Below are 12,150 nucleotides of genomic sequence, written 5' to 3'. Positions count from 1 at the left end.
TTTCCCTCTGCTACTAGACATAACCTTTTGGCTTACTAGTCTCTAAATGTCTTTACCTACTACCACTATATACCGCATTATCCCTCCTACCACTCATTCCTCCCCCTCCCCCCAGGCAAACAAAGGGGATGGTGACATTTCCCACCTGCCTGTGTCCCTAACCACTTCACCCCAAGGACATTACTTATTCTTGCTGCCACCTGATGATTTTATTTCACCTTAACTGAATAAAATTATGAGGTAGCCAGTGGATATCTTTTTTTTTATTTCTCTTCGTTTACTTTATTCTTTTTCTTTCTTTTGGCTACCACAGATGATTACACAGGGCTCAGATACACCATTCATTAACTCCTTCAATATGAAAGGCCCTTCCTAAAATTAATTACAATAAATACATCATAGTAGTAAAAGCGACAATGTATTCACTTATATCAATGCTGGAGATGAAGCACAAATAACTACAAATTAAATAGTACACAGTGGAATAATAATAATAATAATAATAATACAGTACAGTAAGGGTAAGTACGTGTTGGCAACGGACAAATTCAAATATTTACACATAAAATTAACAAAAAAAAAAAAAAAAAGCACGAAAAACACCCACGCAAATAAAAAATGTACACAAGGATGACAAAGACAAAACAAATTAACAAGGCAGACAGGCAGACAGCTAGACAGAAGGGCAAAGACAGAAACAGGCTAAGCATTAATAAGGCTAAATTATAATACACTAAAGTTAGGCCAGAAAGCCACGGTATACAGATAAGCCAGGAGACGGTGATAAGAGACGCGCCCCGGAGGATGTGGCAGTGATAAGGAGTGTAAGAAATCATTATAGATATTCCGTCTTATCTCCTGACACGCCGTAAACACAAATAATATAAAAAAAAATCGTGGAAAACAAGAGTTGAGATAAGAAAGGAGGGTAGATTAACACAAGATCATTTAATTTTATGATGTAAGAAATTCATGAGCCAGAATATGATAAGCAAAAGTAAAATTTATACTGAGATAAGTTGTTGGTGTCGTTCATCATCCCTGGTCTGTTTCAGCGAGCAGACCTATCAACCACAGACAAGCAGCCACCTCATCAAGGCGGTCCAGCACACTGAACCTCTTCTCCTTTGCAATGGACAGCGCCTCGCCAGTGAAGTGCGAGGAAAAGTGCAGATTGTGGTTCCCGGATGGACGCCGCAATTGCGTCTCCGCCCGGTTACCGTAACAGGGACACCATAGTAGGTTTCAAATAACCCCCTTATCTAGTTATATGGTCACCACCCAGCGCTGCACATGGTTTCCTGAGTTACATGAAATCATTCGGCTTGTCACAATGATGAACCACGGGAAGTGAAAAGATGTGTAATATTAAGTGGCAGGAAGGAAAGGGAGATAATTAGGGTAAAAAAAAAAAAAAAAAGGATGAATACACAATGCTCCGTAGGGTCATCAAAAAGAAAAGGAAGGACGTCAACGCTAATCCCAGAGTTTATCCTGGGTGACCGCGACAATTACCTACCTACAAATTGCCTTCAGTCACCACTCCAACCCGCCTTCCCTCATATACGCTTCTGAATTGGTCCTCCTCTCTCCTCCCAAGACACGCCTTCCCTCATTATACTCTCTCTCTCTCTCTCTCCTAACCATCCCACCCTCAATCTCTTATCCCTCCTCTTTAATCTTCGTTTTCTTTTCCTTCCAACCAACCTACGCTCTGTGCTCCACGTTTTTTTCTCCTGCTAAATAATAATAATAATAATAATGCCCGAACCTCCTCAATGCACTACTCTATCAATTTTTCTTTCCCATTACCTCGACCTACATGGGATCCCAATCTAATCTACCTCAATACTTCGTTCTTGGTCTTCCTCTCCTCCCCCTAACCAATCTACCCTGACATCCTACGTCTCGCTACCCTGTTCTTGATTTTACTTTATATTTGTACTCCCCCCCCCCCACCCGGTTTAAAACTATTCCCTACGATACGAATGTGTGTTTTCCTTCTGTTCTTCCTAATAAAATTTCCTCAATTTTTCAAGCAGGATTTAACTGGTGGGTTTAGAAGACTGGAGAGACAATTCTTTACTATCCTTGTCATATTCTCATGGTCAAGAGCAGCCCTAGTGAAATAAATCTCTTGCATTCCTATATTTTCCATGGAACTAACCTCACGTACACATTTCCCTGTCTCACCACACTGTTCTCGATCCACCTCTCCTTCCAACCACAACATTCTTACAAACTCTCATTGTCACTTTCCTTTCACACGTTCGTATCACCTACAAGCAATTCTCATCATTTTCCTACTAAATCGACATCTTTCACACGCCATTTTACTGACTTACGCCGTCTCATTTATCTCACAAGTGCCAGAAACAGGCCTACAGGAAATCAAACGTGAATCAGATAAACGTACATCTTTACTATCCTTATCACCACCTCCTGGAGACGATACTGAAGTCTTACCTTAATAACAGCCCGTCTCGAAAGGACTGTTGCTGTGTGCCTTATTTTGGACTTCACATTCCTCCACTTCATTTCGACTCTCCCCCCTTCCACCCCCCCCACCTCTCTCTCTCTCTCTCACACACACACACACACACACACACAAACACACACACACACACACACACTTGTACAGCTACCCTCTCCAGATACGCACCGTAAAAAATAACCAGTCAAACCATAAAATTTACCAACAAAACAGCACACACCCAATGTATACAAATCCCATAACGACCATCAAGCCCAACTCGACAAACCACGCTAACAATCCAACCATCATAACTACCGACCGCAATCACCCTCTCCATCAACCACTCAACCAGCCTAAACTTTCACCAAACGGCCATAGAGGGTGTTATCATTCCCTTATCGCCACTAACCACTCTAGCATGGTGTTGTTTTGGAAGCGCTGATAATTGGTACACAGCCAATGAGTAATCCAAGGCTCTCGACCGCTATAACGCACTGGTTCTAACCTGACCCCTAACACCTTTCGGCTCAGTGGATGTCCAAGTCAGGTCAGAATGGTGCTGATTTGACTATACTTGTTTACTCTACCTTGGACTAAACTCGCTATCTCCCCATCTTCAATCCTGAGTTTTAGCACTAGATTAATACTAGAAAACGATACTAAAAGTGCTCTGGGAAGAATGTTGGGCTGCAGTATTGTCTTCCCCCGCCACCGAACTATGTGAAATAAACTGCAAAAGGTCGAAAAGTTGGGCCAAGTTCAGGTGAAACAGGTAGAGTAACTAATATGCAAATGAATCACTTAATAACGCGTGATTCACAGATATGGTGATACCCACAAGGAAAACGGAAACATCCCGAGCGCTTTCGTGTTGGTTATTCACATCTTCAGGGGAGATGTGAATACACGAAAGCGCTCGGGATATTTCGTGTTTCCTTTTTTCTTGTGGATACAAATGAACAGATCTTGAATTTGGCTCTCTGTTATCTTGTTTTTTTCTTGGAGGGAACAATCTTACGGGTTTCTAGTCTTTGGTTCCTTCTTTCTTAAAAAAACAAAAAAAGAAAAGAGAGTTCATTCACTCCTAGCTCATAATTAAAGCTCATCTTCCGTTCTTATGTAATTTCATCCAACCACATCCTAGCATTCAAGTTCCACGGCTGACCCAGTTCCCTCAGATGAGAACAAATCGACCATACTGCTTTTAATTTGCATACCTCAATTAATAAACATAAGCAGAGTAACAGAATATGACAAGGATAGCGAAAAGGAATAGGAATTAGCTTAATAAGGTGGGATGCCTAAAAATGCCGACTGGTTCTTACTACATTATGTAATTTGGACAAGAAGGAAAAAACTAGGTACCAGTAGCTCCTGTCAAAGAATGTGCAGACCAATTAAAATACGAGAAGCAGGGAAGAAAAAGATAAATAAATAAAGAGGAGGAAGAGGAGAACCAGGAGGAGAAATGAAGGGTCTCCTCGCTCACCAAACCCATCTGCAACCGGAAAAAACACGAAAGCATATGCAATAGCCTTTATATATATATATATATATATATATATATATATATATATATATATATATATATTATATATATATATTATATATATATATTATATATATATATAATATATAATATTATATATATATATATATATATATATATTATATATATATATATATATATAGATATATATATATATATATATATATATATATAAGAAAGAACGAACCAAAGGCCAGGAGCCCGCAAGACTTCCCTCCAAGAAAAATAAATAAATAAAAATAAAAGATAAATTCAACATCCGTTCGAGATAAAGCAAATGACTTATAAATGTCCCTAAATTCACTTCAGTTAAGTACTTTGGTCTTCCACCTGGAACCCCGCCTGGTCGTCTAACCCTTAATCTCATAATCACTCATTAAACCCTCCTCGTTAATCTCTCTCTCTCTCTCTCTCAACTGGCAAACTGCAGTTACCTTCTCCCCCATCCAGCTTCCTCCTCTCTCTCTGTCTAGCAACCATATACCTACCGCACTCACCCTGCTCGTCAATCTCTCCCTTCACCCCATATGGCCTAACTCAAGGTCAACCAGTCTACCCTCAACGTCCTTGTACTTGTTGCCAACCTTACCTACTTCTACTCTCCATCTACCTCGTCACTGCTCTTCCATCCAGCCTGTCTACTCCTTATTTCATTTCTACTGGATTATATATCAATCTTTACTTCATTTCTAGTTAATGAGTAAATAAAAAAAAAAATAAGGTAACTACACAATAAAGAACGAACTCAAGTAAAAAAGAAGATGGTAACTTTGCATTATTATCAGCTTACCATTCTTTTTTAAATTTTCTACATAATATTTTTGCTTAATGTCACTCGTTTACATATTAATTTTCATGTATAATATTTTTGCTCTTAGTTATTTATTTCTGTATTAGGGTATATACACTATTTCATATGATACAACTAACTTTTTGTCTAACTTTTAATATCTCTAAGTGACTATCTTTTTTTCCATTCATTTTCCTACATTACATTCTGGTCTAAAGTTACTCATTTACATACTGGGGTATTTATCTTACTAGTTCATATGATAATAATTCGGAATACTTAAATACGGGAAACATGTAAGAAACAAGACGAACATCCAAAACGTAAGGTGTGGAGTAGAGGAAAGGCCTTCTTGCTGATCAATATGCACAGGTGTTTCTCTCCACCCCCCCCTTCATTACTACTTCCCTCCCTCACTCCTTATTGCCTCCCTCACCACTCCCCCCTCCCCTAATTCCCTCCCTCACCACTCCCCCCTCCCCTAATTCCCTCCCTCACCACTCCCCCCCCCTCCTAATACCCTCCCTCACCACTCTCCCTCCCCTAATTCCCTCCCTCACCACTCCCCCCTCCCCTAATTCCCTCCCTCACCACTCCCCCTCCCCAAATTCCTCCCTTACCACTCCCCTTCAACTATTTTTGCAAGAGAAATATAACTCGTATCGATTAAAATTAAGCTCAGGTCTGATATCGCGTCTTCACTGATTCAGGAGAGACAAATAGACTCTTAAGTTGGGTATGGACAGTTCAGTGAGGACAATATGAGTTTACTATTACGCAAGGCCGAGTTTACGTAATGCAGAAGGACGTCAAGGCCACTAAGGACTAAGATATCGCGTAATATGGACAGGTGGGCTGAGGTTAGGTGGGCAGTAAGGTGAGCGTCGGGTTGATAACATAATCAACTTAATTATGGATCTGGAATCAACGTATCGATACCCCGTAGGACACTGAGGTAAGTTCTATAAAAGTTGTGACTTCTGGGGCAAGGAAAATCGTCTAGGAAAAGTGAGGGGAAATCTAGGTTTAAGGGAAACGGAAGTCCAAGGTCAGGTCTTCAGGGAATCCAGGTTATGAAGGGTTAGGGAAGTCTAAGTAAGTCTAGGAACGGGTAGGGAATCTTAGGAATGGCTGGGGGGTGTCTATAAAAGTCTAGGAACTGTTGGGGAATGTAGATTATGGTTGTTTAGTAAAGTGTCTAAGTTAGGAAAGGGAAAACTAGGTCATATAATCAAAATACGCCGTGTAATCAACTGTGACGAATGTTGCGTAATCATCTACAGCAAACAGGAAAAAAAAACTAAGGGCAGCCAGTCATCATCCTCTCAGAGATTCCACCATGATATCCTCCTGTGTACGTTATTTATTTTATTTATATTTGTATTTTATCTACTTACTAATTTATTTTATTTCCGCTGGTAGAGAAACACTGCATTCACACTAGTAACAATATCACAATAAAACATCAATACACTGGTTAGGAACAGGAAGGGTGTCTGGTGGGTCATTTTTTTTTTTTTTTATGCAAGGAAGAAGGAACCAAAGGCCAGAATCCCGCAAAACTGTTTCCTCCAGGAAAAAAAAATGAATGAATCAGATCTTACACAATGACTACCCGACATTAAAAACAAACACGAAGACGCCAAACACACCTAAAAGGAAAAATAATGTATGAAAAACAGAATACATGTGAACTTAAAATGCCACAGGGTTCATGGATAAATAGGAAAAAGTAATAACAAAGGAGAAAGAACCACAAATGAAAAATCGTAAAACAGAGAAAGTTCCAGTTGTAAACAAATAGTACAGAAATAAAAAAAATACATAAACGAAACTACAGGACGCATACAAACACGAAGACATGAGGAAAAAAGTATTAAAAAAAAAAAAAAAAGAATAACCACACACACACACACACACATACAGGGGGACACAAAGGGAAGGAATACAAGAATGAAAATGATAAGAGGTGCCAAGGAAGGTGCTACAGGAAGAGACGAACAGAAACAGACAAAAATGGTAATAAATGCCAGAGAAGGCAAGTGATAATCCCATTGTGGCGGTGCTACTGGCCAGGCTTCCCTCAATCCTTTCTCTTTATAAGGTTACTCTCTCTCTCTCTCTCTCTCTCTCTCTCTCACACACACACACAAACACACACACACACACACATACCCCTCTACCCCCCCCCTCTCTCACACACGCACACGCAATTTACAAGTTCTCTCCACAAGGGTGAATAAAACTGTCCAAAGCCTATAATTACGTCCTCGCAGTGAATGGATCAACACACTAGGATGACTCACAATCCTTATTCCCAGCAGCCCCAGACGATGCCATTCACCTCACGAAGGACCCCTGGGAGTGAAGGGACTTAGAAAAAGCTCCACTAACCCCTTCAGTGCGATGACCAGCCTTGTTTTACTCTTGCTACAGACAGACGATTTTAAGTCTACTCATGATGGACCTCTAAGTGATGGGGTTGTGAGAGAGAGAGAGACAGACAGACAGACAGACAGAGTGAGAGAGAGGGGGGGGGACCGAAAAAGAAAACAAAAAGGAAAACCATAGCACAACATAAACACGAGTATAAACCCCTTTCCTACGTTGGGATCTTTTCTATAGTTTATTCTGGCCGCCTCCTGGAAATTTAATTCACCTCAGGGACGGCCCCTACACCTGAAGGGATTACAAACAAGCTCCGCTAATCCCTCGCCTGAGCTCCTCTCTAACTTCAAAGATTTATTCCACTCACGAAACTACTTTTGAACGGGATGGACTTCAAACAGGCTTCATTAACTACAAATCTCAACCTGTTTTTATTTTTACAGATGCAGAGAATGGAAAGAAATCAAATAAAAAAATAACACGGTGCATAAAATCAAATAAAAAATAACATGGCGCATAAAACCGTCAGAATGAAATTTTAAAAGGCATCACAATGAGAAAGGGATTAAAACAAATACATTCTTTAAAAACATGCTAGACTCGCAATATGAGTGTGGTTCTTTATTTTTGAGCGTCCTTATTCTAACGTACACGTATCGTATCAACGCCTTTCAGTTCAAGTACAGAGACTGGAGGATGGATAAATCTAGTAACCAAGGACAATTACTGCCACTTCATACCTAAGACGCACTGAATCTTGTCAACTCAATTATTCAAGTTGCGGGACCGTCCTAATTCCGCGATCTATCTATCTATCCGTCCATCTATCTATGCATTAATATATCGTTTTAGTACCTCCAGGCGCTTTTCCTCGTCAGAAATCCTTGCCGCTATGGACGCACTGCACAGGCTTCCCAACCCCGACAGACTTGCTTAATAAGGTCATTTTCAGGGATTCTCTCTCTCTCTCTCTCTCTGCCCCGGAATGCCCTTCAGTCCGATAACGCCTTTTCCTACTCTACTTTCGATACATAGGAATATATTAAAAAAAAAAAAAAAAAAAAAAAAGGTAACTGCAAAAGGCCGGTCGGACCATGCCAAGCAGCTTTTATAAAACTGAAGACAAGGATAGTAAAAAACAAAAACAAAAACAAACAAGACCTTTAGTAATGACGGGGTGAGTCAAGTAAAAAATGTCAGGAGAAAGCAAAAATAAAACAGTACATCACCATCTCTCAACTGCCATGACGATTTCCTTATTCCAGACGATTTTATTCAGAAGTAAACTGGTCAATCGTTGGCTTTTAACTCCTTCAGTGTTTGCGGAACCCTTGGGTAATGACAAAATTCTCTATTGTATAACGCCACACCTTGAACGGGGTGGCCTTGAACAGATTCGAGAGAATGTAAATTTTATCCATAACTCTCCCCCCTTCCTCCACACCACCCCATCTTCATTTATATTTAGTACTACCAGAAGACAGGCATTGGAATACTAAGAACAGGTTATTTCGAAAGAGGTAAAAATAGCAGTAATACCACCGGATGTCAAACTGTAATACCAAGAGTTTTATCCTCATTGCTTTCTGCCGTAAGGGTTAAAAATAATAATCACGCGGAGTAAGTCAACGGAAACGGGACAATGACAATACGTTCAGATAGTTCCACCACTTCCGTCGCACATCCTCACCTTCACCCCAAAACTCCCGCGGATTTTCCCTCAACAGAATAAACATGTATGACGTCAGCTGGCCGAAAATGAAAGTCAATACGGTCAATAATCAATATAAGTTTTTCCACATTTTTACCACGGTAGGTCTCGCCCTGCTGGAAGTTCAATAATTTCAAACTCAGTCTACATTACTTGAATCGTCTGACACATCTCACACCCACATTCAAAGTTTTCACTGTTAACGTTATTTCAATCTTTCGACACCTCCTCCTTTCAAATTATCCCACGCCCACATTCAAGCACTTTTAACCGTAACAGTTTCCTCTCCAAAACTTAAATATCAACCAAAAAATACCAAGACATGTACCGGTAATGGAACACCACTAAATGTCCCGACATTTACACCACTTCCCTCACTTCAAATATCATACACCCACACCCACACAAACGCTATTCTTCTCTGTAATCCATTTCCCCAAACGTATCAACAAAGAATAAAGGACCACCACCAAAAACGTTCGCATATTCCACACCACTACCATCACACTCCCAGTTGAATTATTCCTGCTGATTCACAAACACTTCCCTTTTTCCCCGACGAATGACAACTGGTAACAAGAGGGAGAACGCTGACTTTTCACATTTAGTAACATCCTCACATAAGATATTACGTGTAAAAAAATAAAGAAATAAATTAATACAAATAAAATTAATGAGGAGCGCCAGTAAATGCGTCCAAACACTTTAAACCACATCCCTCCAGATCCTAGTGGCGATTTCAGTTCTTTTTCAGCCAATTTCACAGTGTTCAGTGGCAGAAAAAAAATTTACTACGGTCCAGCATTCCTTCCAAACCACTTCTTCATTCCCAGAGCTATTACTCTTGAATTAATCTCTTTTATAGCTTAGCATTCAAGATGGAGTGATGATAATTTTACGCCTAGATAAACTGGTGTGTAGTTCAAATTCAGCTCCACACACACACACACACACACACACACACACACACACACACACACACACCGTACCTTTTTTTTCCTACTGTCCCCTCCACACACACAGTCCAATTTTCTGTGCCCCACTCTATACTCGTAATACAAATTACCGTACTTATCAACCTGATATTGAGCAACGTACTGCATATTTTAGTGGGAAGGATGGCAAGGTTAACGATCATGACTCCGTACTGAGACAGTTACCAGTTTCACCATGCATATAAATAATGCGTGATGTTGGGTAGAGCAAACGAAGTCGTGTGCCGCGGATTCTTTATGAGCTGCTTTCAAGTTTTGCAACCACTGTTGGACTGTGAACTTTTCACCCGGGATGTAGTAAGGTTCAAGATAAACTATTGGCACATAAGACTGACTTGCAGTTTTTAACTTTTCAACATCTACCGGTAGTAAATTTGGCTTTTTTTTTTTTTTTTCTTAACCTGCGTTTCCAGTGGGTTGTACCAAAACTGTGGTGAGGGCATAAATTACTGCATTTTTGAACACCCGTTCCTGTGATGTCAATTTTATGTTTTTCACTGTGACCTCTGGGTTGACCTAAGTATGCCGACCACAAAGACCAGAGAACTATGCTCGAGAGGATTCATTTGACACTTCAATCGTCAAAATCGGTCAATTACAGCCATGAGGAGCGCAAACGAACGAACAGACTTAGGACTTCAGAAACGAAATGCCAAAACAGACAAAACAACAGTTGACATCATTTTAAATACCAAGACACTAAAGTTTTCCTGGATCATTATCATATTTCTTCGTACGCGCATGTAAAAAAAAAAAAAAAAAAAAAACGCACACTTTTCCGACATTTTCAACCCAAATACATACTCATCCCAAACTCGCATGCTTATTTTTCTCCACAAGAGTTCTTCGATTTGCCTTCGCGTATCAACAAACATCAAATGGGAGTTTTAGTGTCAGTACATGCATGATACAGTTCATAGCCACATCCTCTGGTCATATAAACGTTGTGGATCCAAAAACGCAATATTACACCACTTATAGCTCTCCTTACTCCTTCCCCAATGCAGTACAATCTCAGCAAACACATTCAAACTTTTCACATTCCGCCACATCTCCATATTTCTCATTTAGGCAACATTTCCTGATCAATCTCAATAACCCACTTTTCTATCTCCTTTCTGCGTGTAAAGCATCAACGAAAAAGGAAAAAAATGAATATATAGGATTTCGATTTCTATAGATACATTACATCGCCTCAGTTCATATATACAGTCCATCAATATATTCACTTTTCCGCCCAACCCATTTTTCTTTATGCAAAAAACAGCAAACCCCAAAAAATAACACATTCCGTCACATCCTAAATACTAGCCTCATTTTTCCCCACGCACCCAAACCGGGAAAAAAAAAAAAAAAAACGGAATCAGGATATGCATCCAAACATACATCCCATTAATTCATACACAGCCAATACAAATACACATTTCTTTGAACATTTTCCCCATACGCCATTTTCCCCCCCACGCGTTCAAGTACCAAACCGAAAAAAGGAATAAAAAAGCAGCAGCAATTCACTGCCTGAGCTCCCCCGGTCTTGCCCTCCATTCACAACCCTCACACCACCGGAACACAGGCGTCAACTTGCACGCAACCCAAAAAACGCTAGTCGGCAACTTTGGCGGGAGCAACGTTAGGGCCATGTGACTTCCTTCAAACGCTTTTTTATTCGCTTTGTTAAAATATACCACTTTTTTCCTTGCACTGAGAAACAAAGGAGAAACAGAGGGAATTCAGACTTACCCAAAGGCGAATCACACAATAAGCAGACTGCAGCGAGGGCTCCAGCTGATGCACCAGACGTTTTAATGACTAATAGATTTGGCGCGTATTTTTTGAGACACGCCGCCACCCCGACGTGATATATACCCAAAAACCCACACCCGGCGAAGGAAAAGTTCATTTTGGCGGCTATCAGTCCGACAAAGTCAAGAATAATGTGGTAAAGCTGGAAGAAACTTGGGGACTATCAAGACCACTTCGCCCCGCGTCCGCTACCTCCCTCGGCCACTCACTCACTGACTGAGTTTGTTTTGGCGAGCCAGCTGGGAGGTGTGTGGCCGTGACGTCATCGATAACCCGCGCGGCGATTGGCTGACGTGCCGGTGACGTCATGGCGCGTGTTGTGGGAGCTGATGATGCCTTGCAGAAGTTTCAACCTCTATTTTTAGGATGATCGTGTTTAGTCATTGGCATCCCGGCTTGCGCTGTTTTTCTCCAGACATAAGCCCCCCAACCTTGATG

The 12,150-nt window shown here is 40.6% G+C and overlaps 1 protein-coding gene across 1 annotated transcript in view; it reads right to left on the bottom strand.

Moving 5' to 3' along the window:
* LOC145404837 (patatin-like phospholipase domain-containing protein 2) overlaps window positions 1–11,833 on the bottom strand; it is an 80,395-nt gene extending 68,562 nt beyond the window's left edge. The window contains exon 1 of the mRNA XM_080276335.1: window positions 11,650–11,833. Within this exon, the coding sequence (XP_080132461.1) occupies window positions 11,650–11,809 (160 nt within the window). The 5' untranslated portion in view covers window positions 11,810–11,833. The remainder of the gene's footprint in view (window positions 1–11,649) is intronic.
* Between the last annotated feature and the right edge of the window lie 317 nt (window positions 11,834–12,150).

Source organism: Coenobita brevimanus, chromosome 65 (genome assembly GCF_032717465.1).
Source record: "Coenobita brevimanus isolate Jiangsu-jjx chromosome 65, ASM3271746v2, whole genome shotgun sequence".
NCBI classification, from domain to species: domain Eukaryota; kingdom Metazoa; phylum Arthropoda; class Malacostraca; order Decapoda; family Coenobitidae; genus Coenobita; species Coenobita brevimanus.
The sequence above is the reverse complement of the archived record's forward strand: the minus strand, read 5'-3'. Positions and strand labels throughout refer to the sequence as shown.